The 17,272-nt window shown below is 43.1% G+C and overlaps 1 protein-coding gene across 1 annotated transcript in view; it reads right to left on the reverse strand.

Annotated features, from left to right (window-relative positions):
- The window catches only part of ME3 (malic enzyme 3, NADP(+)-dependent, mitochondrial), a gene marked incomplete at its 5' end in the record, with an annotated part of 41,186 nt that overhangs the window by 21,154 nt on the left and 2,760 nt on the right, over window positions 1–17,272 (reverse strand). Inside the window, 2 exons of the mRNA XM_010076934.1 lie at window positions 11,463–11,566; window positions 14,420–14,581. Coding sequence (XP_010075236.1) covers window positions 11,463–11,566; window positions 14,420–14,581 — 266 coding nt within the window. The remainder of the gene's footprint in view (window positions 1–11,462; window positions 11,567–14,419; window positions 14,582–17,272) is intronic.

Genomic DNA, 17,272 nt, shown 5'->3' on the forward strand with positions numbered 1-17,272 from the left:
GGAATCTCAGGATGATGATCCTAACCATGAAGGACTACCCACCTTACTGGGGTTTTGAGAAGACTTTAAGAACTTACACTGATCAAAGTCACTGAAATTAAACACAATTTAGTCATCTGACTTACTGAGCCATCTTAGAAATCCACCAGTTAATGCTTACTGCTCTTTCCTAATGGTACTTTGGTGGCTGCATGCAATGCTCCATCTTAAGATGACCTGGTCAGCCTACGAATAAACTTAGCAAGGAGTATGAACAAAACAACTTCTGGGACCATTCGCAATAACATCCTTGCGAGTATCAGCACAATGAGTCAGTCTACTGTCCTTCCTCCACAGCACAGTAACTCAAGATTTGTGCAACCTGTTTCATCCCAATGGAATTCAAAGTGTTCTTACAAAGTATTTGGGTGTCATACAAAGGTAAAACGTAGCCAACTTGGGGCTGGAGCACAGAAGTGCTTTAATATGCAACTATCCTAAAAACAAAAAAAAAAATCTAGCTTAGGAGAGAAAGTGGAGAACAGTTGTTACTGCAAAGGGAATGGGTGGTCAGAGAGGTGCTACTTGTACTGGAATTTAGCCAACAAACCCAACACAGAATGGGATTTATTCCACTATCTTTACATGTCTAAGATTTGTCTATGTAATGCCCAGCTAGAGAACTCTGGCTGCCTTCTCAGACAATGGAAATAAAGAGGCCTGTCCAATAGCAACTTCTTTGAACTTGTTTAAGTGGAAAATGGAAGTAGATAACATCTCTGGAGACGCCTCTTTCTCCACAGTCTCTGTGAAGACAGTCTAAGATGACCAACTTAAATTTATATGTGTAATTAGAAGAGATAATCTAATGTTATCTAATCAGCACAGCTGTTTAGAAAGATCTTAACTAGACATTAGGAAGAAATTTTTTCCTGTGAGGGTGCTGAGGCACTGGCCCAGGTTGCCCAGAGAAGCTGTGGATGCCCCATCCCTGGAGGGGTTCAAGGCCAGGCTGGATGAGGCTTTGAGCAACCTGGGCTAGTGGGAGGGTGTCCCTGCCCATGGCAGGGGGTTGGAACTCAATGATCTTTAAGGTCCTTTCCAACCCAAACCATTCTATGATTCTATGATTCTATATGTCACGTACCCTAAGTCACTAGCTTATCAACCTTTCAACTACAATGTTCTGCTGTCCTTCAAAGACTGCAATTTCAATTGTTGATCTTCTCTATAGAAATTGCCCTGCTCCATCCCTTGTGTCCGGTATTCAAGTGGTCCCCTATCAGGGTACACGGAAATACTTCGGGATGGAATGAAATACACTGGCCAGTCTCCCCCCATCATAACATTTTTAAAATGAAAACTGTCTTTTTGACAAAACTGATTTCGTACAATTATTGTGTTTCATTGGAAACATAGTTTCCATTAAAAACAAAATTAACAATTTCTTGTTGGAGACTAATTTTTAGTGACGTATGCTTTTGTCTAAGCAGCTAAGAAATTTTTCTCTGTTTAACCTGTAAGATCTGATATGAATGCAGTCCCAGTTAGTACACATCGAAGCACTTACACCATGCTTGCTGTCTATAGGTGCAGGATGCCTCTTTTTAGAAAAAGCGATTGAAAAGGGAGTATTTGAACATGGATTTCTGAAGATCCCCTATGAAGTATTTAAAGATCCTTAAATTTGTGGCTTCAATTGCAGGTGGCCCTGCAGAGAGATCCTGCAAACTGCTGTGGTAAGAAGAGGCTCCTGAGGTCAGTCTGCTTGGCTTGTTGCCAGTTCTCATAGATTCTTCCATGCTTCTACCACTCCATGTGACTCAGCTCCTAACTTTCATCTCAGAGCCTGAAGGAGAGTTTGAGGCCAAAAGCAGCAGGTCACATCAGGACTGAACGTTTTCCAGTCCAGGAACGGCATGGCCAGCTAAGGTTGGCTCCCTCCAGTAATGTCATCCTGACTGTCAGTGACTCATCTTCTCTAGAGCACTCGGTCATCTTTTTGGCATCTGGGACATTAGTAGTTAAACACCCAGGATCTAATTGCCCAAAAGGAAAGCTCACATGTAGACTATCAGGATTTCAGACTGACAAGGTACATTGAAACAGAGGAAATGCCAAACACCAGTTCGGTTTCTTCCATTCCCCGCTTCTTTCCCCCTCTTTCAAAAAAGGAAGGTTTTTGGTTTTGACCTGATTTTGGATCCAGAGCTGTTCCCATTCCTCTTGGGCACACTGAAGTGTGCATTTCTTGGAATCTCTTCAGTGTTGTGTCTCCTTGTGGAACTGGAGCTTTCTCCTTAGCATGAGTAATTCTCACATTTGCAGGCTGTGGAAGAGGATGCTGGGACAGTTCATTTCTGTACCTCTCTGACAGAGGAGGTTTTGAAAGAATTCAGACATCCTGGATAGAAATGCAGAGACACTGCAACAACAAAGTCTTTTATGGTTGCTAAATATTATCCAGGTTTATATGCTAACACCAATGCCCTCTCAACCACCACAACACATACACTTTTCAGCAAAAACAAGACCTTTTGGAGTTACAAGCCAAACTCTGCATTACTGGTTTGTTGTAGGGTGAGTTAATGTCAGGTGCAAACTCTCATATCTTTTGCTGGAGGCTCTGTGTGGTTTCAGATAAAACACAGAATCTAATTTCTCTCTAAAACCAGTTCTTCACTTCTGTCTTGTAACTGGTGACACTACAAGCGTCATTATTTAATACCATCACCACATGTCCTGGTTCATTGTTGGCTGCCAAACCATCATCTGGGGACTCTGTTCTCTACCATCTCTGGAATCAATTCAGCCCTTTCACAGAGTTAGAAACAAAAGGATGTACTTTGTCAGTTCTTCCTCATAAAAAAAAAATCACTTGTCTTTCATGACAGAGACTACATTGCTGTCTCATTAGTTTACATATTTGGGGGTTTTGTGCCATAATTATGACCCAAAGTCTGGCTTTCTCTCCCATACCTTGCAAAAACCTTCTTGTAAAAATAGCCTCACTAAAAATAGCTTTACAGAATGGTCTCATACACTCATTTTAGTCTGATCTCCAGACCTTGCCTAGCAAATTTTGCACAAACAAAATTTTTAATTAAATAATATACTATTGATAAAAATAACGGTATAAGACTGTTGCTCTAAGGAAGGACGACTCTAGGAGCTAAACACATAAAATAGCACAAGTCTGTTGTCAAAATTACTACCCAAAAATCTTTATTAAGAAATTATTCTGTTTCCTGGAAAACAAACAAGTGTAGGATTCATGCTTTGCTTATCTCTGTATTGTTGTTCTCGTGATGTTACTGTCAACCTAGAGCCACACTGAGTCTCTGGGCTATGTTAATAGAAAGATGCTGATAGTAAAGTCTGTATCCCCTGTAGAGGATGGTACACATCTCTCTTGGATGAGCACGAAGTGTGGAACAAAAGAACGTGACTCCCAGAAGTGGGAGGCAGATGTTCTCCTGATGACATTGCTTTTAGCTTCTTTATTCAAGAAACTTTTCAATGGCCTGAACAATCCATTATACAACTTGGTTCTTTCATCTTAATTTGTAGGTACCTCTTCAAGTCTACCCAGCTCAATGGCCTGAACAATCTCATTATACAACTTGGTTCTTTCATCTTCATTTGTAGGTACCTCTTCAAGTCTACCCAGCCTCATTATAAGCCACTGGTCAGAGAGGAAAAAATTCATGAGGCAGCAGTTACCATCTGAGAAGCATCTGAACAAAACTGCACAAGCCAGAACATCAAGAGAGGCCTGAAGAGCTGTGCAGTGCCTTTGCTGACCAGTACCAAAAGGGCATTTTTGTTCACCATGAGCAGGGAGTAAAAAACATTCCTACGTATGTATGAAAAAAAAATAAATCTGTAAGAAGGCCCAGCTCCTTTATGGAAAGAATCCCAGGCAGGAGGTTCCAGTCCCTGTCTGCATTTAGCATTTTATAGCCCTGTCTTCAGTCATCCATTACATAAGGAGTCTGCTTTGATGCACTGCAACTCCTACTCATAGTCAGATAAAACCAGGCAGAGAAGAGCAATATTGTCCCTGCCCTTGACCTTGAGACTATGTTAGTGCTGCTTGATATACCAGCAACCAAAGTTCTGATTTCTAAGAAAAATGAACTGTTCAGTAAAGGAGTCCGTCATTAGACTAAAATCAGGCTTGGCAAGTGAGCAGCATTCAGGATTGGAAAACTAAAGTCCACTCTAGCGAGTTAAACACCAGTAGCACCAGAGTCTGGCCAGTGTCCTGAGGCCATTCTTGCTGTGAAATGGTTAGCATGATCCTTGGCAGGCTTTTGGTCACACCAGCAGTACTCTGCCACACAATTCCCAACCACAGTTTAAGGGTCAGTTTGGTCAGGTACCACCTCAAGAGATCATTTGCCTGTGGTTTTATAGCAGTAAGAGATCTCAGCAGTATGCAAAAGGCTGAGTGTGAGTGTAAGGATATGGGCAGTGACCACATTGCCATTGGTCTTACGACCGGAAAATGGGCTCTGGTCTCTCTTGTTTACTTGTGTATGAAGTGGAAGCATCTCTGTGCCTCTGCAGCGTGACAGGGTCCTGCCCAAGTGTGCTTCAGGCAGGCAGAAATGGGGCTAGCTGGGGCATTCAGAGAGAGAAAAGGCAAGTTGTTCCCATAAGTCTTTGCAAATTGAGTTTTCACAAACAAAAGTGAAAGAAAACTAGACTGTTGTCCCATCGGACACCAAGGTTGACTCCAGGCACAGAACAAGATATGCTTTTGTCTACATTAGAAATAGAGACAGAACCAGCAACCTTAAATAAGCCAACACTGGTACCATGCTAAGAAGAGGCTTAGGGGAAAAAAGTACCTTTGTTCATCTCACATAAAAAGGGTGTGAAGCCCAGGCTCACTCTTGTTACTGGGGACCCAACTCCTTCACACCTCTCAGTCTGCCGATAGCCCCTTGATGGCAGCTCTGGTGTGGTTGTTGGGCTCTTTGCAGTAAGCAGGTTACACAAAAGCGTAAGTATGTCCTAGAAGGCTAAGGCTTTTCTACTGTCATTCACGTCTGGGAAATCTCATGTCAGGATTGCACTGTTTGCATATTTGTATGTGTTTCTGGCCAAGAAGAGGAAATCCAGATGGGTAAAGAGACAACAGTGAGATGAGTTTTCTAGTAGGAGGCACAGGGCTGGGCGAGCACTCTGTTGCTTGCAGGGAGAGCTTGCAATATTTGTTTGCTTACAGGCTGCAGAGACTTAACATCAGAAGAAGGCTTTAATGTTTAATACTTCCACATAGCTAAGAGGAAGGCAAGTTTTTCCTCAAAAAACTGAGAATGAAAACTAAAATTTTGGTAAATTAAAATAAAAGTTGACCTTCCAGTTCTGAAATCACTGAAAAAACCCTTCAAAGCCTTGCTTAGTACTGTGATGTGATTTAATAGCATTATGTATGCCACTCATTAAACAGTTCTACTAGTATTAAAAGAAGAGATGAAGAGATATGGTAGAAAACATGACCATATCTGTTACTTTGTTTTGAAATGGAAATGTCATGGGTAAGGTTCATTGATTGTCAGATAATCATAGCATGGTGAAAGCTGGACCCAGGATCCGCAACAGAAGTCATGACGGTTACAGCAGATGTAATAGTTATGATGGTCGTTGTCATGAGTGAGATAAAAATGCAATTGCTTTTATGCTAAAACATTTGGTTGAGCCAACAGATGGGAGTTTTGCAAAAACTTGTAGCCTTTTATGTTACAGTCAATATAAAATTCAGCGGGTTTAGAAATCCCATGCTAGGGAGCTGCGTCATGAACCCAACTGGGACTGCTGCCTGCCTCACCGTATTCTTACACTGCAGACTATGTCTAACGTTGGGTAAGAGTCTTCCTTGGTTTCTGCCAACATAAACACAGCCACCCCACTCTGAGGCATAGAGCCTGCCACGGATTCAGTGAGTGCTAAATGAAAGTGACCCTTGAAGCACAAAGATAGCAGGAAATCCCTGAATCTCAGATTACTGCAATGTGTTGTATGCCAAAGATTGTTTGCTGCTTGTTCCTAGCTGTATGCAAAGGCATCTGCTATGAGCTACTGTTAGAGACAGGATAGGGGGAAAGATCAAGCCAAGATCCATCACAAAGCTCTTGGGAAAAAAAATATTGAAAAATCATGGTCAGCCTTCATTATAGTCCTTACATAAGCAAAACCAGCACTCCCCAAAAACAACTGACCTTTTGTGGAGCATGTCTCATGGCTTCCAAGCAGTAAGACCAGCACCAATGGCTGCCTTGGCCATTCTTGTGTTTTTATGCAAAATGACATCCTACTCCTTGCTGTGGGTCTGAGGAACAGCTGGAGGTACAAGGCTTCTTGGGAGCAGGAGATGCAACTGTGCTAGTGCTGATCCTCAGATGTAGCCTTGAGCTAGCCTCGGACAGAAAAGAAGGAATGGACTCTCACCACCTGCCTCCCACCCAAACAGATCTTCTCCAGCTACATCTTTCTAAACCAGCTGTGGTAAATCTGGCTCAGGTGGAAAGCACAGGCAGAAAGCCTTGGGCAGAGGGCTTTTTGACATCTGTAAATGCGTTATCCCAAAGGATTTGAAGGCAAGGTAATAAAAGTCCATTACTACAGAGATCCTGTAGCAGCACATCTGGAGCTCAATCATTCCTCAGTAGCAGAAAATCAAGGTAATAAAACCTAAATATTGTTCTTTGACTCTAAATAGCATCCAGTGGCTAAACACAGATTGTAGGAGCTGGCTGATGAGCTCACCCCACATCAAGCCAGGATACTGGACAGCAGGGGTGGCTCTTCCCATCACCATCACTTCTCGTTTCTGGAGGGTGTCAGAGTCCCGCTGGCCATGGCTTTTGGGGCAGATGGGCAAGGAGAATATCCACTTTGTATTCCCAAGGAGGCTGGAGTTGCAACGTCTATGCCATCAGCCCTGCTAGAGCGCTGGCGATGCTGTGCAGATCTCCTGGCAGACACACAGATGCTGAGGGACTTCAGGTGTTAGCAGTATTACGCGAGGGCTTTGTGGAGGCCAGTGGTGCCTAGAGACTCAAGTCTAGTCTTTCAGGATCAATTAGCCAAGTTAACTAGGGCATCTGAATAACTAACTAGGGCATCTGAATAAATAACAGATGAGCACCTGTACTGGTGATTTAGTTTCTGAAAAGTACTGGTGAATTTGTGATCCACGACCCCAGAGAACAGCTGAAACAGAGGCAGCTTGCTGGAGAGCAGACTCTGCTTGTTGGAGAGCACATGGGACCTGACTAGTATGGCTGTGGGTAAAACTACTGGGAAAGGATTAGGCAAAGAGAAATCACGTATAAAACAAGCACACAGAAAAACAAACTCAGCAGAGCTACTTTCCTTCTTCTCCCATTTTGAGAAACTGAGTGCTTCATCTCCTGATGTCTTCTGTGCTCTGTCATATAGCAGAGGCTGACAGAAAATTTCTGTTTCCCTGGTCACCCTGTTAATAAGCACTGATGAGAAAGGAAAGGGGAGTGAAGTTATGACAGTTTAATGAGGCTTCTGCGACATGGTTTGCTGGCATGTGGAGGTGCCTCTCGCAGAGTCTCAGGATGTATGCTCAGTATCTGCCAGCAAGCGACTGAGGCCAGCATTCAACACAGCCCCAGGCTCCAGCCTCTGTCCATCCTCTGGTCACTTGGAGACACCATGCCACACTCTGTGATGAAACTACAGGAGCAGTGAATGGAATAAGACAGACAAGGAACTGGTCTCCCATTTCTATACCAGTTTAGGAGGAGAAGGAGAAAAATTTCCAGTGGTAGTTTGCTTTGAAAGAGAATCTGAAGGTTAAAGAATATTGTTACCATAGAGGCGAGGCTGATGCTCTGCAGAGTCCAGAGAACATACCTCAGCACAACTCATCTCCCATTGCATTTTGATTTTGACCTTAACGTGCTCATACAGGCAAGCTCCAGAAAGTCTGTGGGTTACTCCAGTTATGATCCTTGGACACTTTAGCTGAATATTTATTCCAGCCTACAAAAATGTACCAGTTCAAGAATAAGACTTGCCCTTTGCCATGGTAACTGAGGAGAGGGAAACCTGAAGCAGTGTATTTTCCCATACAAAGCATGTTACTCATTGTGAGAAAACAGCAATTTATCAGGCTGCTTCATTCAGTCATAGGCTAGGCTCAACGGGACAAATTTTGCGTGTAGTTGCCTCCCAAGAGGAGAAAAAGGTATGGTTTGGAGATCTTGTTAAAGAGCTCGGTCATTGTGTTTTAGGTGAAAGAGTAATGAACGGAGGTTTAGGCAACAGGAAAACGCAGAAATTTATCCAGGTGTTTCAGGAGGGGCTTTTCTTTCTAAAATTGCCCAGAAGTCACATGTTATTTCAAAATACTCTAAGTGCTAACTCTGAAGCCTCTGACACACCCTTCATTTCATTATGAGATGGCTGTTATGAGACCAGGAGCCCTTCTGCCGACTGTAGTGGTCTCCAGCTATAAAAGTTTGACATCTGTTTGATATTATTATTCCATTAGAAGAGTAAATCTTCACTCTCCTGGCTTTCTTGTGGGCTCTGACACATTCCACTTCAGTGACAAATGTCCTGTGAGCCAGCAGTGATTTGACAGGGTGGGGGTACTACTGCAGAGGAACTGACAAACGGTTTCCATGAGAAGTTGAGTACCCTCAGGAAGCAGACAGAATTTCTGCATAGACATTGAGCTGAAAAGGAAACCCCCAAACTGCAAGAGATTGATGACAACCCAAAAGGTTCCTCCCCAAATAACTAAATTTGCATGTGACATTACAGACTTGCATAAGAACCCAAAGCCGATCAAAGATCACAGCAGTTCGTACTCACAGGTTTCCTCATATGTGGAAGCAGGCTACAATAAAGCAGCGTGTTCTTGACCTTATGAATGGTTTCTGCTTCCTTTCGTAACAGAAAGGAGCGAGAGCTCCTACTGGTTTGCATCCAATCATTCCAGTGGAAATTTGAGACCCAATGAATCTGTTTCATATAAGTTTGCCAAACCCAGGCTGATAGCAAGATTATTCACCAGCCCAAAGCTCACAGAGGATCACACTCCAACAACACTTTAAAGTAACGCTGGTGGTCAGGGTGATAATACAGGGTAATAGCTCTTTTCACTCAAGGATCTCCAAATACTTTACAGATGTGAATGGAGAAGTGCAAAGTGGAATTTCCCAGCTCCACTTTGCAGACAACTTTTTGAGAGCTTACCATGTTCAAGCAATTCATCCTGGCTAAGAGAAATAGAAAAGGAGGCCCCAGGAACTTGATTCCCACTACTTGGATGAAAGCATTAGACATGACGTCAGCTCCTCACAAGATAAGAGTTCATTGTTTCATGGCTGGGTGTCTTCTCCTTCAGTGCAGAGATTAGCTCATGTAAACTAAACATGAAAATAACAGACAATCCTTCCTCTCCAGCAGCAAGCACAGAAAAGGCAAATTGTCTTTCTGGCCCTGTCACTGACATCACAGGAATAGTGGGTGCAATGAGCTTTGCATTTAACACCACAAACATAAATCTCAGAGCCAAATTTGTGATGGCTGGGACCATCACTGGGATTCTCATTCCATTGTTCCCATTCCACCATCAACACCAACACTGCAATACCCCTGTGGTCTCCCGTCCAGAAGGAAGTGGGACAGTTTCCTTGAAGGATTAATTAGTGACTACAATAAAAACAAACAAAACCCCCACAAGTCAACCCTGACAACTCTTACATCTTTTCTACTTGTAGAGCCTCTTGTGATTTTTTAGTTGTGTTTTACCAGTTTTCTAGCTTCCAAGAATTTCTTCCCCCTAGATAACCCGCAAGTTTCTAACATAAAACTACCTTACAATCAACTGACATTTCAGCCAAGCTTTTTTTATCAAATAGAAAGAAGTACAGACCAGAGCACAAACACAAAAGTGTCCCCTCTGCAGTCATCCTTAGGTATTTTTAATCCCACAGGCAGGGCAGTGTTCCTGTGTTCATATTCACACAAATAGGGGCTATAGCATTGGCTGTTAGCAAGTGTCTTTACACAGCAAGCAGGCGACTGCAGCCAGGCAGGTTGATGTACTGGCTGGCCGTCATACAGGACATGTCTACACCATGCTGCTGAACAGCAAAGGAGAGACTCCTGTCCTAAGAGCAGCATTGCACAAGCACAGGGTGCAGCACAGTGCTACGCAGAGCCACCGCATCAACAGATGCTGAAATTTTCCATGACAGACTCACCCCTCTCAGAACTTGGTTCATCAGCTGTGACTGAACGGTCCTCAGCATTTCAGTCCCTACTTCCTACATCCCTCCGCCCATAGCCAGCAGGGCAGTCAGACCTGATGTAAAGATAGGTGTCTCAGTGGATGGGTATGCGCTGTCGTTAGACACTGGACACGATGCCTCCTACCTCAAGGGAGACAAGATGAACTGAGAGCTGATGACACACGTACCACCCACTCCCTTCCCTTTAGGCAGGAACACACACACACAGAGCTGGCTGGAGATGCAGAAAGAGGGAAGATCAAACCTGGCTCCTTCAGCTGTGAAGAAAGACCCTACAACATACCGACAGGCAGCAGCCTATTCATCAGGCAGAGCCTGCAGCTCTCTGCCACTCCTTATCTGTATCATCTGCTGCTTTAGGAACAGCAGAAAAAGCTGCTTAGGAGCTTGGGGATTTCCAAATATTATTTTTTTTCTCCTTAACAGTTGTTCTCACTTATGGTAACCTCTCCAGATAGTCATGGAGACTTTAATCTCTGTTCTTTTTCCAGAAAGAGGAACTCAATGCAGTGCAAGAGGTGCATATACAACGCTGAGGCTGTGGTTCTGGTCTTCTCATATCAAACTCCCTGGTACACCAAGACCCTCTATCCCAGCTAGTCAGTAAGAATGGAAATATGCACTCGGTCTGTCCCACCATTAAAAAGACAATGCTTATAATCCTGGCCTTCTCACTCTGCAGACTTAAGTGCCAGCAGGGAAGCTCCTGTTTTTAACAAAGCGATAGACAGGCAGCCTGCAGACTCACACAGCCATCACCGTGTGGAGTAACATGCCATTTCCAGTTAGATGATTTCCTTCACAATGGTGAAAGTTAGAAACTTCCTTTACAAAATGCAAACAAACCAAAGTTTAGATTCTGCCTGTGCTGAATGAGGCTCATAAATGCATGATGGAGGCCAGATACAGCCCACAGGGCATACGTTTGACACCTGCGGCGTACATGGACAGGAAATGGTTATAAATAGTCCCATTTCAGTTCTCTGAAGACAAATATTTTTGACACAGAGTACTCAAGCACAAAGAGTCATTTGTAGACCACCCAGGAGACTTGCATCTAAATGACCTTTCTTTGCTTGGATGATCAATGATACTAATGTTTATTTCACGAGTTGCAACATTTGTTCTTAAATGGAAGCAGCCCGGAGGAGCCATGTATATAATCCCACTTACTTGTTGGTAACTGCCTGCATAAACTCATCAATCAGTTCGTCGTACTGTTTCCCACGAACCCTCTTGTGTTTCAGTCCAATATAGAGTGGATCATTCAGGAGAGCCTAGGACACAAAGCAATTCTGTTGACATCTTCTCTTCCACGGATGGATGGAGATTTATGTCCCAGCCTACCCAAGAAGTTTGTCTGTTGTGGTCATATTAATTTTACTTACTGTGCAGTGAAGGCCAGCTCACACAGCTCTTCCTGAGCAGAAAGAGTTTCCATAAGAAGCTATGGACTACCTTTTTGTGTAAATAAAGTTGGAGGGATGTAATGTTTCTTGACTGCTGTAGGGAATGGAGCTCTGCATCCCCAGGACAGCTCTACCAAAGGCTCCCTGTCAAGATGCCTCACTCCTAGTGAATAAAACTGACCTTGTGTGGGGAGTGTTGACTGTTCACTCAGTTCTTAATTTTGCGCTGAAGTTACCATGAAAGCTGCTGACAGTGCTTTGAGCAATGAAGATCACCTGAAGCAACTTGAAGTGACCATTTAGGCCTTTAGGTGACAGCCCAAAGTTGACCAGAACCAGTGATCAGATGCCAAAATGTTCCCAAGCCGTGCAATTACCTAGCACTCACCTCGGTTATCTGCAGGCGTCAGGGCAAGGTATTTTCATACAACAGTTTAGTTTATTTCTTGGCTTCTGCTAGGATTATAAAAGCATGCCATTCCTCCAACCAACCCAGCACGTGTTACGTCAGGACCTCTAAGCCACCTCAAAAGGACTCGGTCAGCATGGAAACAGCACATATTTTGGGGAAAATTACAGGACAAACAGTGGCAGGAGACAGGTGGGCCAACACCTCCGTGAATCACTGCAAAGCAACTCTGCTTCCCTTCGAATTTCAGGAATTGAATCATCCACATGAGAAGAGGACGAGAAATCACAAACCTATTGACCTGAAGCCATATGGGCCCTAAATTTGGCAGGTATGCTAAAATTATCTCAGTTTTTACAGACACAGCTGTTTTTCCTTAGAAGGAAAGATGAAAGAGGTTTTCCTCTGAGTTTGATACATTAACTCTTCAGGGCCATGAAGCAGAGAGCAGACCCATTGGCATTACTTCACTGATTGCCCCTACAGCACCATGTGCTCTGGGGCTAGTTCATGGAGTATAAAATTCTCCCATAGGCATGCTAAGAAATGCCAAACTCTTGAAAAAAGACCAGTGAAAGAGTATACAAAGTATTATGGACTATCAGAAAGACAAGCTGGGAATTGCTGCTAAAAATATTATACGACTGCTATATTTACTCCATTCTATCTGAGATGCTTGTGTTAGCAACACAGCCACCCTAGGCTCAACATATATTGACAGGCAGAGATGAATGCGATGGGTGTCTACAGGAGGTGTCTTATTTCTGCACTGATAAATGAGTTTACTTGTGGGGCAGGATGCTCCTAGGATGTGCTTAGGGTTTGGTTCAGCTGGGTTTATGAACATGATAAAGCTATTAAATAAATGAGCAAATTATTTACATTGTGAGGGAATATATTGTTTATATTGCTGGAAAACAGCAACTTCTATATCTTAATCCCAGATGTGGAAATTGCCTACACAGAGAAGTTCCTGCACACATAAGTTACCCTTGATCTTGGGCAGAACAAAAGTGCCCAAGACTGACTCTGGGAGTCCCTTTTTCTTGGAGATGCCTAAAAATCGTTGGTTTTAGTGTCCCCCCTGGATGCTGATGGTCATGCACGGTCAGAAGCTTGGTGGGGAAGCACTTCACGCAGGTCCCTCTGGAGGGAAGCTCCAGCTGGGGGGCTCAAAGCATGCCAGCAGTCAGTGGTATGCAGACCAGCATGGAGAAGGAAGAGATGAAGGCACCAAAGTCAAGTACAGTGCTCTGTTGACTGGAAATTCCAAGAAGTGAGAAAATGAGATTTAATTCCTGCTTTAGCCTCAAAGGGTCCAAACTCTGAGTTCCCATTTTTCAAGAAAGACCATGATCAGGCTGAGATGAACACACTCTATATTCCACCAGGGATAAAATAATCCTGGACCAGAAACCAAAGAGGGAATTGGGAATCTCGTCCCAGATGTCATCTATGGCCACTGATTTTGCTTTCTTTCACTCTTTTTAAGTGAAAGAGGTGCAGAAAATCTAGATTTCCAGTGAGCATCGGCATGTCTGAAAATGTCGGCACTCAACTATCTTCATACACAAACTCAAAGCTCTTATATCCCAGGTTTGTTATTTCTCTCAAGAAACGTGTTTGGTTTACTTGAGGTCAAATGAGACACAAGTATCTTTTACAAAAACGGACAAGCCCAGGCCATCAAAAATAACTATAGGATATTAATTTTAAAAGAGACATCCTCACAGATGTCCATTCTGGCATTGCTGAAGCATTGCACTTTGGCCTTTCTGAGACAGAGTCATAAGGCAAAAATCTGCAAACAGATGGAGTCCTCCCGTCTGGTTATCATGTGCGGTAAAGTGTGCAATCTGACAAAACACTGAAATTAATCATTCCCAAACCACCCACCAGGGATTCTCCATTTTCTGAAATACAGTCACCTCTATGCAGACACGAGTATCTGTCTGTTTTCTCACAATTACCAGAGGAAGAATAAATCTGGGACTTCCTGTACAAAATCTTTCAACTCACCTTGCCATGCTGAAAGGTGGAGCTGACCCTTCAGCTCCAACTGGCAACACGCTGAGTTTTCTCACCAGGGGACCATGAGGATCTTTAGTGTTTATTTCAGTTCCCCATAAAAGCAAAAGTTTCTTGAGCATCAAATAGGAACGAAACCTGGCCACTTCCATGCAGTGCTGGCCTAGCCATCGTCTCATCTTGGATGTCTCTGGCTTTGCCTCTACATTTAGGGAACTGGCCGTGGTTAAGCATTAATCTCAATTCTTTCACCCCCCTCTCAGATTTATGAAAAACTGTCTTACCTCGTTGTCTGTGCCAACATCCAGCAGGACAGGGAGACACTGTTGTGGGTTTACTCCACCACAAGCTGTGTACAAAGCAAGCTTCCCCACTGGGATACCCATGCCATAACTTCCTAGATCTCCTAAACCGAGAATCCTCTCTCCATCTGTCACCACGATAGCCTAGGAGGATCAAAAGAGACTGTTGTATGGTGTTGCCAAGGCTCTAGAAGCAAAACCAGCTCAATTGTCTTCACACCAATGCCATTGTACAATGGTTATTTGCTCTTTCTATGTGACACCATGATAATTAGCTGTTAGTGATAGAGGGCTGTTCATTTTTGGGGGCAGAGATAACATGACTGATGGGTAGCTGCTCACAGTGTGGGAGAGGAGCAGCTCCACTTGCCAGTGCTTCAATTCACTTGTAGCAGAACGCAGCCAGCATGGCTCTTTGTGCATCCTCAGCTGTATCACCAGAAGCTGAACAAGAGATGTGGCCTTTATTTTTCCTCTCCTTTTCAGGAAAAAGAGCTCTGTACAAAAGTGCTTGTGCTTATGAACTGCACCTGTGGAACTATGGCTGGACTTGATGATCCTAAGGGTCTTTTCCAAACTAAACGACTCTATGATTCTATGACTCCAACTAGTAACAAGCTCATGTCTTCCCACTGTTGTAGAGTAGCTGTGGAGTACCAACATCAGACAATCAAAACTAAATTAATCATAACGGTGTCCCTTTCCTTCTGGTACCCCTGACTGCAAGGCAGTTAGACAGAAGCCACCAGCACGGGCAGCAGCATGGACTGTGGAGGGGCTCCCCCTCCATGTATTTAGTATTAGACCTTTTCCTTTCCCCCAAGTTGGGAGTTAAGCAATTGCCATTTAACTCTTTGTGCAAGTGGCTTTCTGCAGTTCAGCAATGCTACAATGTGCTACCTCACCAAAATCTTTGATCCTTAATTTTACGTTTTTCTTGTTATTGTATAATTTCTTTGTGACAAGATAGGAAATAAAAGCCTGCTTAATGTTGTCCAAATGAGAAGCCTAAAGTTGAGCTGTTCAACCCACACAGTACATCGAGAGCTTAGGCAGATCTGACTAAACCTCATAACTTTTAGGTTAACTGGTCTGTTTGTCAGTTTTGTCCCCAGGGTCAGGCACTCTTTGGGGCAGTTCTGAAATCCAGTAAGAACAGGAAGATGTTGGAGTCCAGTCCCATTGTGGGAGAAAAGCTGCAAATACAATAATAAACTTCAACTTTCAGCACTGTCCCAGCACTTCAGAGAACAGAGCGCTCACATCAAATGGTTTATCAGACTGCGGGGGACTCCAGTGCACAGTCTAGCTTGGATTTCAAAGGAGACTGCAGAGAAGTTCTTTATTTGCTGATCTGCCAAGTTAAGGCTAAACTTAGGACATAGGACATACACATGCCTTAGTGAGACATAAGAGAATGGAGGATTAGAACCTATCTCAACTGATGTACTTCCTCGGGGGGAGAGGGCGGGGGAGGGGGGTGGATAATAAAGATTCATTGGTTTATCACTGTGATGGAGCTGCTTTTTGTTGTTTAGGAATAGAATAAATCTCTTGCTGCACTTTCCTATCTCAGGAAGGATCATACTCATCTGTTTCAGTGTCCTTTCTTATTCAACATAAACTATATACACATCCTAAGGCTATTTTCCCCTCAACCTAAACCACTGCTCATAGTGGCAGAACAGAACTGCATAAAATTACATAGTTCAGGAATAAGTCTGAAGAGAAACAACAGATACAGAGGACATGTGCATCTATTCTCCCTTTTACATCTGTTTTGCTCTCTAGCAAACAAACCTCTGATAGTTTCAAGAATGATACATTTCAGGGTTGTAATGCACATAGTAATAGTAACAGCTTATATGTAATAGGGGTTATTTTCAAATAGTTGTGCTATATGTAGAATATTTGGTTTAGTGCTGTTGCCAGTTTCTTGTCACTAGGAATTAAAATTCCTAAAAGTGAACCTTCAATGCAAAACCTACTAAAACTAAAAGGACTGTACACCTGTCCCTACGCTAGAAGTTGAATGAGCCCTGCCATGGGAAATTCACAATCACGGCAGTGACACATTTATTCACCTCCATTTTCAAACATTTTCCTATTTGTTTTTCCTTCTGAGTCAATGTGAAGGGCTAGTGATAGGAAAGTCTCTTTTTGGGTGGGCTCCATCTGTTTCTGGGTGTGTGCTCACTTCTTCACCACAGCCAGAGGATGCAATGGGGACTAGAAGGCAGCAATGCGAATAGGGAAAGTGGCCAAGAACATGCACTGCTACAGGTTTATCCTGAAACTGATGCAAATTCTATGAAAAGGAGTCAAAATCCTAACAATGCAGAGAATATGTTTTTAAAAACAATTAAGTTCTAATGAATCAAAATATTTCTTTGGAACACAGATTCCCTTTCATCCAAACAAAAGAGTGTTCTCAGGTAACCCTAAGAACTTCGTGATATCACTTAAATATACCCATCAGAGGTAGAAAATGTCTTCAGTCTTAGATGTGCTGCACTCTATAGATACCAAAGCTCCTCAAGGTAACATTGAAGAATACAGCAGAACAGAAAATACAGCATGGGAGACATTAATTGTTGTCTGTATCAGAGATGGGAAACTGGATTCACATTTGTTTGTGGCTCTTTGGATGTAAAAAACAACAAAAAAAGCACAAAGTTTCAGTGGGTACCTGATATACAAGCATATTAAAGCAATGTTTTTAATCTCTCATGTTCATGTGATCAAAACTCAACAAACAGGCTGTTAATTTCTGGCTGAGCAGGACAGACCCTTCTAACTGAAGCACTGGTTTAACAGTTTAGGAACCCAACTTCT

The sequence above is a fragment of the Pterocles gutturalis genome, unplaced genomic scaffold, assembly GCF_000699245.1.
Source record: "Pterocles gutturalis isolate BGI_N339 unplaced genomic scaffold, ASM69924v1 scaffold10838, whole genome shotgun sequence".
NCBI lineage: Eukaryota > Metazoa > Chordata > Aves > Pterocliformes > Pteroclidae > Pterocles > Pterocles gutturalis.